This window comes from Ptychodera flava, chromosome 14, assembly GCF_041260155.1.
Source record: "Ptychodera flava strain L36383 chromosome 14, AS_Pfla_20210202, whole genome shotgun sequence".
Classification (NCBI taxonomy): Eukaryota; Metazoa; Hemichordata; class Enteropneusta; family Ptychoderidae; genus Ptychodera; species Ptychodera flava.
In genome coordinates, this window is record NC_091941.1 from 1,048,000 (window position 1) to 1,063,174 (window position 15,175).

Sequence of the window (15,175 nt, forward strand, 5' to 3'; positions counted from 1 at the left end):
GTTAAAAACAACAGACTTGCCAACTTAGGTGTCGGATGGCGCTATTTACACTAGGTGTACCGTTGGCATTTGACACACGGGTTTATCGGTGCACTGCCAACGCAGCAAGCATAATTCTAGCATAGTGCCTGCACAACACCGTGAGTATGGACATGACTCGAGTACACATATTACACTTTACACTTTTTCCAGGTCCTAATAAAGGCGTAAACTGCAAAGGTGCTGTGAGCGTTTTCCAGAGCTGTTGATAGCAGGCAAATTAGATACTAGTCTCCGAGTTGACGGTCGCTTGCTGATTACATTTTTGAAATGATAGAAATGTTTGAATTTACGCTTTTCACTGGTCTCTTATTCTTTCCGCTTATTTACACGTGAGATTAACTATAACTTTACTTTTGTAGTTTGTACGAAATTGACGAATACATTACAAAAGAGCACATTCTTATCTTCAAAGAGCGATAGAAACAATTCTGGAGAGCGATTTATGCTAACATGTAAAACATTCCTCGAATAGTTGTCGGGGAAAGCGTGTTTGCTGATCTTTCCACGAGCGCACATAACGGACAGCGAAATAAACCAAATAAATGAAAGGAAAACAGCTTGGTTCATGAGAAGAATTTTACTCATAATCACAGTCTAGCCAACTTTCAATTTCAGCCAGCGACGAAATAACGAAATAAATAGAAAAATCGATTCATACCAATTACTTTTGATACAATGTCGGAAGATACCATCCCGCTTTTCTCGTGATAAATTACGCGGCTGGCTTTCAAAAATATAAACATACACAACGCTTTCTTATCAAACTACATTTTGTGGCTTGCTACTGTTCTACATTCGTAATCGATGGGGGATTGAATGAAATTACTGAATCCTTCGGTTGGATCATATCAAGTAACTTTGTTTACAACAAGAAAAGCACCATACGACTCCATTTCATCAATGTGATCTCAAAAACACAGAAAGAGAGAGAGAGAGAGAGAGAGAGAGAGAGAGAGAGAGATTTTCTGTTTTGTTTTTGCAAGGCGAGAAATTGAGATTACGGCTTGAGAGTTCTTTATTTACGAATATGACAGCTGATAACACTGAAGTGAATGCATGTAGGACTATTGAGTCCAACAAAACGTACCAAGGGTTAGTATTGAAACTACAACAACACGATAGCTTTCGAAAAAATTTGTGGCTATGATGAAACATTTACGGAAAAAATCAAAATTGTCAAAAGGTAAGCGAAGATCTGATATGAAGGACATCTTTTAACCTTAAAAAAATTCTACCTGGCCTAATGCAACTGTGCTTGTGCGGTGGTGTACATGACCATGGAGGTAGCAGCGTGTAACCTCCATAAATATAATAATCTCCATAAATGTAACATCAACCATAATTGGTAATAAAATGCACCCATAAATGTAATATCACCCATAATTGTAACAAAAATCAACCATAAATGTAATAAAAACACCAACCACAATTGTAATAAATGGTAACCATAAAGGGAATGTAATAAAAAAATCACCCATAAATGTAATACTTGTCAACCATAAATATAATAAATTTTATACAAAAATTAACACGACAAAATAAATATTTTGTCGTGTCAGTGCAGTCTCTACTCCAGAGTGGAGGAGACTGTATAACATTACGATCCTTTAACGCCGTTTTTTTTTCGAAAATTGCCGTTCTTTCTTAATCGGTCGCTTCAAATTCGTCTTCAGTGGATAAATTGTGTGGAATAATCGATAGATCGTCTGTATTCCTATGTTGTCCCACTGGAAGTTTGTTCCTTCACTGGGGATGCTAGGATGTCTAATTTTGTTCTTCTGTGTTCAAGGTAGTGTTCGTATTGTTTTTACTAGATTATTATTATTATTATTAATCTTTATTTAAACTCGATAACTCCATAGGTGAAACACCAGTCCTCTTTTCATGGAGGTCGAATAGACAAAAGAAAATCATATTACAGCACCAACTTGAAAACACAAATGCATAGATATTGCTATTGGAAGTAAAGTTCCAAACATTAGAACAGTAATTGATTGAAATATAGATATATGTTCTCGTCAACATGTTTTGTGTCGTAAGTTTCTGTTATAAGGTTTTATATTTCTCTGTTATTTGGTCTGAGTCATCTGTCATAAACTTTGTGTGGTATCACTGGTTGACGAGTTATTTTGACGCTTCCTGTAATTATCAGTGTCTAGAACTGATGTTCCACTTCCATTATCTAACGGTTTGATCAGTACCTCGCCGTTTTCTGATAGTGTACTCAAAGTATTCTATTCTGAGTTTCGGAAAGGAAACCTAGTTTCAGGAAAGTATGCAATAACATTACACTAGTCTTATTACTTTATTAGTTACTCAGGGCATTGATAAACAAATGATCACATATGCAAGTTCAAGTTTATTACATTTATGGTTGAGTTTTATTACATGTATGGTTAATTTGTTTATTACATTCGTGGTTACGGGTTGTTACATTAATGGTTGACTGTTTTATTACATTTGTGGTTGATTTTATTACAATTCCTTCTCCAAAATTCTTATTTTCTATGGCTGTACCGATAAGTTTATTTCCAGATTTCAAATGTGTATTCTTATCCTTTAACGGATCAGCTTTTGCATACAAAGGACCATCACTTTTTGTTTTTTCACGGTCCCAGATGATGAACAAGAACCTCCCTCTTTCCGTGATTTTGAGGACCCGCATGTGTACGCTTTTCTGGTGGTACCACCACCAGGAGCAAATTACAGTTACATGTAAGGTGTATTTCACTGCACTAGGGATGGCAACACATCTGAAACGCTATTTTCTTTCTCTGATTGTCTCCTCTTCTGTCGACAAAATTTGACTTCACGGGTAACTAGTTCGTAAACTGCAAACGGTGCGGAGTCTTGGTCGAATTCGCCAATCTGTACTTTCAAAGCCTCCCTCTCCGGCCTATAGCCTTCTTCAAAAGTCCATCTGTGAAGTGTGCACGAAACAGTCCCGCCAACAGTGGTAGAAGTTCGCGGCACAGGTTATGCCACAAACCACACACGAGAGCAGTTATAGTGGTTAACTGAGTTACAGAAGAGTGGATAAGTTATCCAGTCTTCTTGTCGAAGTTGAATTTTCGGAGAGAAAAGTTTCGTTCCTGTCACAAAGTAGGTAAGCTTACATGTAGGGCCAAGTCGAAGTATTAGTCGAGAGGCAGCCTGCGGCTTCACTTCAGTCACTTGACAAGTCGCTGATTCAGTTGCTATCGTATCCCCATCGACCAGACGATGTGTTGTCGGCCACTGAGCACCAGTCAGGGTATAGTAAAATTCTGCATCTGGAAGATCTGTAGGAAAGTAAATAATGCATATGACAATCCCATTCATGTCGGCTAAAATGGGTCGTGTTACGCTTTTGTCGGTCGACCCGATTGGCGTGCGTGAGCAGAGACTCCGCCTTGCATGCTAGCTGTGCTCCGATTTAAAAAATAACCACGTGGCTAGGGGGCCTTCCCTGGCATTGCTAAATTTACGTAGCGTACTTCGTTCAAAGGAATAAGCCGTGGTCGAAGTAAGTTTGGAGCGTAAAACCGTCTTCTGTCATCGTTACGCGAAAATCGGACAGAATGTCGTAGGAATCATGTCCGATTTCCAGAGATGGCGAGTGTAAAAGTAGCGGCACGTGTCAGGCCCCTTTTCCCGAGGTAAGTGCGGTAGTTTTCCAATGAAATGTTACATCGCCGTATCATCGGTTTTTAGCGAAGTTCGACCATCGATCAGTTGGTGTAAATTCCTAATCCCCGATTGAGCTTCACACTAGATTGGAGCCGGTGTAAACTTGGCTGAGAGCCCATCGCTTACAGGTCTATTTTTGTGTATCACAGGGAGATCCAGCAAGATGCTACTAACATCGTCGGAGTTAATGAGAATACCATCGCTCTCACCAATATCAAGGTATGAATTTTGAGCTATTATTATATTGCAAATGCGTTGATAAGCCCAATGCACGCGTTTTGGCGTCGCGTCGTTGGGGCGCTCTCTCTTCACGACGCGACAAGCTCCAACTGTCAACCGCAATGTGTCAACTGTACTGTACCCCGTTGAGCGAACGTGTTATTACTTTCCTTCGCCCCGTGGCATTTTACCGAACGATAATTCTCAAATATGTTTGTATTTTAACCAGGTCACAGAAACAGATGGCGACAGAAGCAGGGATCGAGTACGATATTTTGTATTTGATTATGCGTACCTATCGGCGGATAGGAATTCCCCGGGCTATGCCTCGCAAGAATTGGTGAGTACCGCTCTGGCTAGCAGGGGTTATCCTAGATTTGAAATCTAATCCAAGCCGCCTTCCCCAAGCCACAGACGACGCTCATTAGCGGATTTTTTATGAGCAACAGGCAGGCTATCTCTGCCCACAATGCCATTGGTTTACTGATGATGTATTTATTTTGGATGGTGTTGGCAAACTGTTTGTCCTTTCCCAGCTAGGGTATGAGCTACTCTGTCGGGATTTATCCAATCATCAGAGGAAAATTTAGGAAAGGAAAATGTCAAGCCAAGTGCATGTAGTTCACCTCTTACAAACAACATAGATTGGTATAAAGTTTCCCAGTTTAATATTTACATGCAATTATGTTATCATAAATATTAATTCTGTACTCCCATCTGAACACTTCCAATAGTTGAATTCAATCAATTCTGATGTAATGAGTTCATCTTGCTCATGATACATTGAAGAAAAAAAAAATTAAAATGATTACATAATTTGTAAAGGTTATTGTAAATAAAGAAATGATGCCATCAAATTACAAAACTTTCATTCGATGTGGAACAACAATGAACATATGAAAGCGTTTTTTACCATCAATGATTCAGTGATTGACAAGCAGAGTTCAGGAGATGTTCAGTCTTTGTTTTGTAGCTAAGAAGCTTATTGTCTCTGAGTTGACAGGATGCTGTTCTCTTTTATTTCAAGTGTTTAACAGCAGTTATTTGGTCTTGCTGGGAAATATGGAAAGAAAGTGTCCTGATGTATAAAATGAAAGGATCAAATATGTGATACTACTGATATCATGTGTACGCATGATTTTTATTTGGAAACATACCAATGCGCGCTGCTGTTTAGATTATTTGATCTTTTTGTTTCTGTGTTGTAGTTGCCATTTTAGTAAAACTTGTTGGTTGTATAGGTACTACCGGTACTGAACATATATACACTTTCCATCTTGTTGACACCTTCATGGGTTTGTTGACATACATCTTTGGTAACAGCTCTCAAAAGTAGGAATGGACCAAAACACAAGGCATATTTTTTCTTGTGTTTTGTTGTTGGTAGTGTGTTATTGCTGATAATGTCAAGTCAATGATTATGGCAGAAATTAGACAAAAATGTTGTGAGATTGGTTATGGTTCAAGCAGCTGGCTTTGCTTTGGCAAGTTGACAACTCAGACCCGTGTAGTTACATAAGTACTTTGTATGCATTTTCCTTCTCAACTGCCATGCTCTAGGAGTGTCAGAAGAACCATGGAGGTCGTATCGGCACTGGAGCAGGTGTCAAAGCAAAAGAAATAACATGAAGGCACAACTAGGAAAGGGGTCATACTTTGTGTTATTTATTCCCAAAGTACACTATAATTTATTGATATAATTTGATTATTTATGATGTATACCTATGTATGATTTTCTTTGTTGCTGTCATTGTAGGTTGCAGGGTAATTTGACCTTTCTTGGACGTATGCAATATCATTAAAAACTGAAACAGGAATGTACGTGCAATAGAATATAATGAAATATCGTTGTTGACACACTTTCAAATTTCACAATCCTCGGGAAATTATTGTGTGTGAAGTTACCAATTCAGGAAAATCTCAGTTTACACTGTCTTGCCAATTAGCCACTATTCTGAATCAGCAGGTTGCCAAGTGCCAAGCTACTTTTCTTTTGTAGCCATCTCCAACATCACAGAACTATTGTGTCAATGTCACTTAATGATCAAAGTTTCAGTAAATCTAAAGAAAGACAAGTTTTATTGTTTTCTCTGTCACAGAGTAGCAGGGTCTCCAATTGTAAGGTTCCTGTCTTGACATAGCCATTATCAATCATTCGGAGGGGGGGAGAGAGAGAGAGAGAGAGAGAGAGAGAGAGCACATGAGCATGGTGGGGAGAATAAGCATAAAGTCTTGTTATCTCACTTATTCTTTCAGTTAAAATGAGTACAAGAGTTTTACTTCTTTTCACTCTTTCTGAAGAACACATTAAAGAATTTTCTTTGTTCCTAATTTTGTCATAAGTTGTTTGACAATAGTATTGTTCTTGCTTTTATTTGTCCATGGTTTTGTTGTAGTCATTGTATTTTTGACTGAGTTTTAAATTGTGGAACCTACACAGTTCCTGTCTATTGTCCACAGCCTATTGTTTCTTGTCTGTGCAAGTTTATTACAGATTAGTCGGTGTAACACCACATCAAGAATTACAAAGGAATATCATGGCAGGCTGTGGTTCCTCTGTGTAATTGTCCAACATAACGGATCAGTAGAAGGGATTTAGTGTTTTCTGAACTCATGCATTGTACACAGAAAATTTCCAAAGCAGATTGCATTGTATGTATTGGAGGAAAAAGGTTTAACTGAATCTGTTCTTCAAAGGTCGAGGTATCTGAAGATGTTAGAAAACAGAAGAGTAGGTTTTATAACTACTTATCAACTCAAAGAAGAATATAAACAGAAATATAAATGCCTACATTAAAACAAAAAGTCATCATTTGATTGAAAAAAGGAATCTTTCTCTCTCAGCTATTAGGGTTTCAACTTTTGACCAATGTGTGCTCACTGAATAATACAATAGCTTCAAGGATGAGTAGTTTTGTTACTATCTGTACAGAGTCTGTACACTCGGCGATTCTTTATATGCTGTAGAGCAATAAAATAATCAAGAAGTGCTTATAAATCCAAGATTTTTCTACTGCTGTGCATCTACTGATGTGCATGTATGCCAGTGTCTCTTATGCTGTGCATGGTCTGTACAGACAGGCTTTAGTAGCCCTGGCTTTCCTTAGGGATTGAGGAAATGAGCCATTAGTTACGCCAGGGTATTGTCATGAATTTATCACAATAAGCAACTCTATTGATTTGGTGATGATGACCGAGTTGTACTGTATTCACCAGGGAGAAATCCATGCATGTTAAATTTAATAGCTATGCATTCAACAGTCAATTATTACCTATCAAAAAAGGTCAAAGGGCATATCTCCAGTATACCTGACCATGTATCTTGGTTTGAACATCAAACCAGACATGTTGCATTTGGAATAAAGACACCATAGTAAATCTGTTATCAGGATTTCATGATGGCTTTGTTTAACGACTGTAAATGACTTTATTGCAGTGTTAGCTTTATGCAAGTCTCATACATGCAAATATGTTCTGTCTCATTAACGCATGGTGAGTTCAAGACACGAGTTGATGTTCATGGCATTACACTGAAGGAGAATAATTTCAAGTTATATTTAACAAACCCCTAACCCTTCCCAGATCTTTGGAGTGTAAATTTACTCTAGAATTGTTGAAACTGATAAAAGAGAGAATAATAGCGGTGAGAGTAGTTCAAACCAGGCTGAGAAACCATTGTCGAAATTGTTCACAGTTTTTTGTTGTCATTCTCAAACCAGTCTGCATGCATGGTCTCCTTGCCATGGTGAAATTTAACATGAAATTTCCCGGCAACGCTAGACTCTTGTTTGTACAAATACAGTTACGACTGTCCAGACCTTATGGCCTTAGAATCACCTATCGCGATTACTTACACCGACCAACGTTAAAAAAACTTGGCAAGAATACAAAAGCTTGAGTGCAGACTTTATTACAACATTCAGCAAACCTTTTCATACTGTAGTTGTAAAAAACTGCCATGTCTTTTCCAAGGTATGCAGCTGTATCTTCAAGATGTCAAGTCTTAGACAAGGCTGGAAAAAGAAGGAATTTACATCTGAAATTCACCTGTTTGTTTCATGTTTATCTTTGTCCAGGATAAACTTGAGTCATCTGCTCATGTTACACATGTGAACCACATTTAAGGCTTTGTGGTAATTGTTTATGACTACACCAAACTTCTAACATTTAATACTGGCTATGTTTTTACCTTTCATGGACCGTAACGCTGATCTCATTTACCCTAAGTGATATTGACTGTTCTGAGCAGAACCAAATTCATCACCCGATACTGTGCAATACTTCACCAAGCGTCACCTTTCCATTGTAAGCATTGGTATTTCTTAAGTGTTTTCTCTTGAGCCTTACCAGTTACTTTATTCCAATTTCAGGTGTGTTCATTTTACAACTTAGCAACTGCAGCTAACTGTCTTAAATCCACTGCACTGCACACCACACCATACCCAAGTCATTTCCAATGCATCAGTCTTAGTGGGAGGTTTCATTGTCCCAGCAGTTACTGGGATCAAGAAAAGGCTGTTCTCTTAGTCAAGTGTTCCTGGCTCATCAAGCATATATAGTTTAACTGTCTCAGTGACACAATGGTATACTTGAATAACATACAAGGTCATTCTCTACTGATGGCGTTTCCATGTATCCACTGAGAGTTTCCCCTAGGCAGTAACTTACGTAGCCCTAGGGGTAGCAATACCAATGAAACACACTAGTACGTCCATTGCTTTGTTGTGCAATGAAAGCTGTATTATCATGACTTGTACTTTTGTCAGGATGGTAATTGAGTGGCAGTGTAATTCTAAATGCTGTTACTCATTCTTATTCTAATTATTGTCAGAACCTTACTAAATCTTAAAAAATGAATTAGGATAACAAAAGCTAAATTCTTGATACTATGTAAATATTCCTTCCGAAAGAAACTTCTGTTATACTTTGTAGTGTGACCGTGGCCCAGGAATGAGGTTTGACCAGGTCATAGATAGTCAACTGGTGTCAGATGTACACCTTCTGCTGTGGTTATTGTGACATCATCTTTTGTGAGGAACTTTGTTTTTTCAGGGAAAAATCTCATCCTTGTTTGGTCCAAGGCAGAAATTGTGTTGTTCTACGTGTATTTGAGAATTTTCAAGTGAGAATCACATTTGATGATGACAGCACCGCTGATTATTGAACTCAAAGGACTCCATTGAAAATAATGGCTTCAGAGTAATTGTGTTAATGTTATCTGTTGGCTATTTGTACCTCTCATCATGCTATTCTCTCAAGGATAAGAGATGGATCAACATTGGTCCAACAGTCTGTAGGTGTCTCTTATAACCACAGGAAGTCTTGGCCCCCTAGGGTGGAGTTCTTTCATCCACTGTGAATTCATTAGCATTAGATCAGTCCCCTGAGCTGAGCTGAGAGATAATGGACCCGATCAGATTCACTTTTTTGAAAGCCATTAACCTCATTAAACGCAGCCTGTACCTGCAAACTGGTGGAAAAAACGGCAAATAAACCCCTCCCAGCTAAAATACACAAAACATAAACACTTGACATTGTACTCCATTCTTGACAAAAATAATCTTAATCTGTAGAACTAATACAGCGTGATTGCTCTTACCACCAATTACAAGATGTGGAATTTGCCCAGTGTGCCTTGTAGCATTCCATGTCAGTAGCATTGCCATCTCATCGGTTCCACCTATTGTGGCTAATAGATGTGATCATCCACCTCTGTCTTGTACCTAATCCGCTAACAGTTAACGGTGCAAGGTTTTGGCCAATTAGCAATGGTAAGATGTACCAATGTGGATAAGCTACCACCCAGCATCTTATCCTTATGCAACGTCTTTTGTCCTGGTTTCTATTCAGTGCCAGGATAAACCAGCTGGCCATTGTTCCTTCCAAACAAACCATAGGGCATAGGCATCACCATGCTGTGGATATTTTGTGATTTTCATGAATCAAAACTTCTTCTGTTGCCTGAACTGTCAAAGGTTTTCAATGATATCAATAACTCCAACCATAAAATAGAGAGAGAATATTGTTAAAGAAGAGTGAATAGCTAAGTTTATGATGAACTCAAGTATCTTCAAATTTACAATGGTGTACGGTAATGTATGTGTGTGGTACATGTAGTAGTAGTACTCTTGGCGTTCTTCGTCTTGCAGACTATTGTGTTATTTTCTTGGTGTGTTATGAAATATGGAAACCCTGACATTTACTGCGCCAACTAAAGTTTCAAATCATCTTGTGTTTGCCAGTTTCTCTGTGATGATAATATATGAAATGAGTATTTCAATGAAAGTCACATTGGCAAAAACAAAGCCTGGTATGCTTGGTGCATGGAGACACATAAAGACTGAGTTGTGAATGCAGGTCACAGTAACAGGTGTTCAACATCAGACAGCTTAAGATACTGTAGGTAGTTGATCAGACATCAGTGTTTATCTAATCTAATGTCACAAATGTACACTTCATTTTAGAAATCAAATACAAACACAGTCTGTATTTGGGTATTAAAGATGACACAGTGACCTTTCCCAGGAATTCTTTGATACGGTTACAGATCCACAACCCATCAATTTGACTGTAAAATTTAATCAATATAATAATTTTAAGTATCATTATTTTATGGTATTTGAGCTAACCATTGCCATTTACAGCATGACTTGCATTTTATATAGAGTTTGAGATTATCAAATACATTTCTCACATTGATGTCTACTTGATAAGCAAGATTACCCTGGCATTGAAATACACTCACAGTACACTGCAAGGGACTGATTAGTTTGCCTTGAAGAATTCAAATTTCACAGGCAAACAAAATCTCCAAAAAGACAAACATAAATTTGGTGTGTAGTATTTCAGTGGCATTTTAAACCATGATCATTACCTTGCCAGTTTTAGAATACCATTGGAAGGTGTTAGGTTATGCAGACAGTAATCAGATGTCAGGAATAATCAGATTGGGTCAAAGGTAATGCTTTAATCTCATTAAGGTATCTATCAACAATGATGTCATTTCATTAGTAAACTGTAATTGAGTCATTGTGTTTTACTGATGAAGTAGGATAGATGTCATTTTGATTGGGTATTATTTTGCCTTATTACAGCAGGTAGTCGGATCATGAAGGTATTACACACCATCAGGTACACTTAGGTAGCTGATTATCCAACAGTTACATCATACCAGTAGTATCTTATTGTATGGTCAGAGAAAAGGGCCGGGGTCCATAATATGCTAGCATTGCCTTGCCACTGATCAGTCTGCAGGTGTTGTAATGCATGGTTTCAACTTGCATAGCTCTGGCTATCGTTGCTCTATTGATGTTTGTATTGCTGGGTGTATACATGTAGTTCTAATACTGGTTGGTCTATTTATATATGTAATGCTGGGTGTATAGTTCTGGTACTGGTTGGTCTATTGATGTATGTAATGCTGGGTGTATAGTTCTACTACTGGTTGGTCTATTTATATATGTATTGCTGGGTGCATAGTTCTGGTACTGGTTGGTCTATTGATGTATGTAATGCTGAGTGTATAGTTTTGGTACTAGTTGGTCTATTTATGTATGTAATGCTAGGTGTATAGTTCTGGTACTGGTTGGTCTATTGATGTATGTAATGCTGAGTGTATAGTTTTGGTACTGGTTGGTCTATTCATGTATGTAATGCTGGGTGTATAGTTCTGGTACTGGTTGGTCTATTGATGTATGTAATGCTGGGTGTATAGTTTTGGTACTGGTTTGTGTATTTATGTATGTAATGCTGGGTGCATAGTTCTGGTACTGGTTGGTCTATTGATGTATGTAATGCTGAGTGTATAGTTTTGGTACTGGTTGGTCTATTTATGTATGTAATGCTGGGTGTATAGTTCTACTACTGGTTGGTCTATTTATGTATGTAATGCTGGGTGTATAGTTCTGGTACTGGTTGGTCTATTGATGTATGTAATGCTGGGTGTATAGTTTTGGTACTGGTTTGTGTATTTATGTATGTAATGCTGGGTGCATAGTTCTGGTACTGGTTGGTCTATTTATATATGTAATGCTGAGTGTATAGTTCTACTACTGGTTGGTCTATTTATTTATCTATGCTGGGTGTATAGTTCTGGTACTGGTTTGTGTATTTGTATGTAATGCTGGGTGTATAGTTCCAGTACTGGTTGGTCTATTTATGTATGTAATGCTAGGTGTGTATAGTTCTACTACTGGTTGGTCTATTTATGTATGTAATGCTGAGTGCATAGTTTTGGTACTGGTTGGTCTATTGATGTATGTAATGCTGGGTGTATAGTTCTACTACTGGTTGGTCTATTTAATGTAATGCTGGATGTTAAGTTCTGGTACTGGTTGGTCTATTGATGTATGTAATGCTGGGTGCATAGTTCTGGTACTGGTTGGTCTATTTATATATGTAATGCTGGGTGTATAGTTTTGGTACTGGTTGGTCTATTGATGTATGTAATGCTGGGTGTGTAGTTCTAGTACTGGTTGGTCTATTGATGTATGTAATGCTGGGTGTATAGTTCTACTACTGGTTGGTCTATTTATGTATGTAATGCTGGGTGTATAGTTCTGGTACTGGTTGGTCTATTGATGTATGTAATGCTGGGTGTATAGTTCTAGTACTGGTTGGTCTATTTATGTATGTAATGCTGGGTGCATAGTTCTGGTACTGGTGTTGGTCTATTTATGTATGTAATGCTAGGTGCATAGTTCTGGTACTGGTTGGTCTATTGATGTATGTAATGCTGGGTGTATAGTTCTAGTACTGGTTGGTCTATTGATGTATGTATTGCTGGGTGTATAGTTCTAGCACAGTCCCTCCACAAAAGGACCGTGGTTCTAGTACTGGTTGGTCTATTGATGTATGTAATGCTGGGTGTCTAGTTCTAGTACTGGTTGGTCTATTTATGTATGTAATGCTGGATGCATAGTTCTAGTACTGGTTGGTCTATTTAATGTAATGCTGGATGTTAAGTTCTGGTACTGGTTGGTCTATTTATGTATGTAATGCTAGGTGCATAGTTCTGGTACTGGTTGGTCTATTGATGTATGTAATGCTGGGTGTATAGTTCAAGTACTGGTTGGTCTATTGATGTATGTATTGCTGGGTGTATAGTTCTAGCACAGTCCCTCCACAAAAGGACCGTGGTTCTAGTACTGGTTGGTCTATTGATGTATGTAATGCTGGGTGTCTAGTTCTAGTACTGGTTGGTCTATTTATGTATGTAATGCTGGGTGCATTGCTGTCCAATATTCTTTAAACCCCGTCAAGGAAAACCACAATAAACAGGTCTCATAATTGTCCCTTTCAATATAACAGCATTACGCTTATCAGTTGTGAGATTGAGGGTCTTTCAACATAATAATTGTCTTCTATTAAAATCAGATTTGAAGCTGTGAAATTGGATGTCACTCTCCTAAGGACGGCTTTTGTGACATTGTATGGAAGAATGACAACAATCAAGTGATATCTCCTTTACCAATTCGGGTTGCCATAGTGATTAAATCAGTGAGTAAGGTCACTGAGTTGTCTTCTAAACTGTACACACAGTGGAAGACACAATCCAGTGTTCAGTGATAGATAGTCTGTGGACAAAAGTCATACTGATGTTTCAATGACGTCAGAAAAGTCAAGCTATCTGAGTGTAAATCAAGGTGTCTTAGAAGGCAAACAAAGACAGTGCAAATGCTGTCAATAACCAGACTGGTTGCACTTCTTTCACTGGTGAAACTGCATCTAGTGGTTACCATGGTGATTTGAAACATCCACACTGGTAACTTTCATTGTTTATATGCATTCAGGATATAGTTGTGAGGTCATCATCACCAAGGTTACGATGCCCCCCAGAATTTTAGACTTCCTTGACAACTATTGAAATGTAAGTACAAAATGTATGTCAAGGTCTTCCTTCATAAGTCCTGAATGTCATACAAATGTGCATGTGACTTCAAAAGTCTTGAATAAGAAGAAAAAAATTGAGAAAGTAAATAAGTATTGATGGAATTACTTTTGTCAATGACCATTTAAGTGGCCAAAAAGTACAATCAGGTTGTTGCATGTGAGTGTGTTTAATGTGAATATGTAAATGATATATGTACGTATAGAACAATAATATGTAGTTATATTGTATGTCTTGGTGTGATATTCTCAATCTTGTCATTGCTATAGTGTGGCCTTACTTCCCTAGCTAGTCATCATTGCTATAGTGTGGCCTTACTTCCCTAGCTAGTCATCATTGCTATAGTGTGGCCTTACTTCCCTAGCTAGTCATCATTGCTATAGTGTGGCCTTACTTCCCTAGCTAGTCATCATTGCTATAGTGTGGCCTTACTTCCCTAGCTAGTCATCATTGCTATAGTGTGGCCTTACTTCCCTAGCTAGTCATCATTGCTATAGTGTGGCCTTACTTCCCTAGCTAGTCATCATTGCTATAGTGTGGCCTTACTTCCCTAGCTGGTCATCATTGCTATAGTGTGGCCTTACTTCCCAAGCTAGTCATCATTGCTATAGTGTGGCCTTACTTCCCTAGCTAGTCATCGTTGCTATAGTGTGGCCTTACTTCCCTAGCTAGTCATCATTGCTATAGTGTGGCCTTACTTCCCTAGCTAGTCATCATTGCTATAGTGTGGCCTTACTTCCCTAGCTAGTCATCATTGCTATAGTGTGGCCTTACTTCCCTAGCTAGTCATCATTGCTATAGTGTGGCCTTACTTCCCTAGCTAGTCATCATTGCTATAGTGTGGCCTTACTTCCCTAGCTAGTCATCATTGCTATAGTGTGGCCTTACTTCCCTAGCTAGTCATCATTGCTATAGTGTGGCCTTACTTCCCTAGCTAGTCATCATTGCTATAGTGTGGCCTTACTTCCCTAGCTAGTCATCATTGCTATAGTGTGGCCTTACTTCCCTAGCTAGTCATCATTACAACAGCTGTGCACTCATGTTCTCATTTGCTAGGAGTAAAATTAGATCAGTCGCTGTCGGGTGATTCCATCGTAAATGATATTGTCAGTAAATGTTCTAAAAAAGTGAAATTTCTTTACAGAAATGCAAGGGATTTTAAACTTGATATAAAGAAGCTCCTTGTCTCGGCGCTGATTCAATGTCACTTCGATTATGCTTGTTCTGCATGGTACTCTGGGCTTACAAAACGATCTAAATCACGGCAACAAGTGGCTCAAAATAAAGTTATCAGATTTCTGTTGAATGTCCCGCCTAGAGCTCACATTGGGCCGGGCGAATTCCGTCAAGTAGGTA

At 38.3% G+C, this 15,175-nt stretch overlaps 1 protein-coding gene across 3 annotated transcripts in view; it reads left to right on the forward strand.

Moving 5' to 3' along the window:
- Nucleotides 1-3,501: 3,501 nt before the first annotated feature.
- The window catches only part of LOC139148901 (uncharacterized), an 84,801-nt gene continuing 73,127 nt past the window's right edge, over nucleotides 3,502-15,175 (forward strand). For all 3 annotated transcript variants that reach the window (XM_070720348.1, XM_070720349.1, XM_070720350.1), the window contains exons 1-3: nucleotides 3,502-3,680; nucleotides 3,861-3,930; nucleotides 4,160-4,270. In XM_070720348.1, the coding sequence (XP_070576449.1) occupies nucleotides 3,634-3,680; nucleotides 3,861-3,930; nucleotides 4,160-4,270 (228 nt within the window). In that variant the 5' untranslated portion in view covers nucleotides 3,502-3,633. The remainder of the gene's footprint in view (nucleotides 3,681-3,860; nucleotides 3,931-4,159; nucleotides 4,271-15,175) is intronic.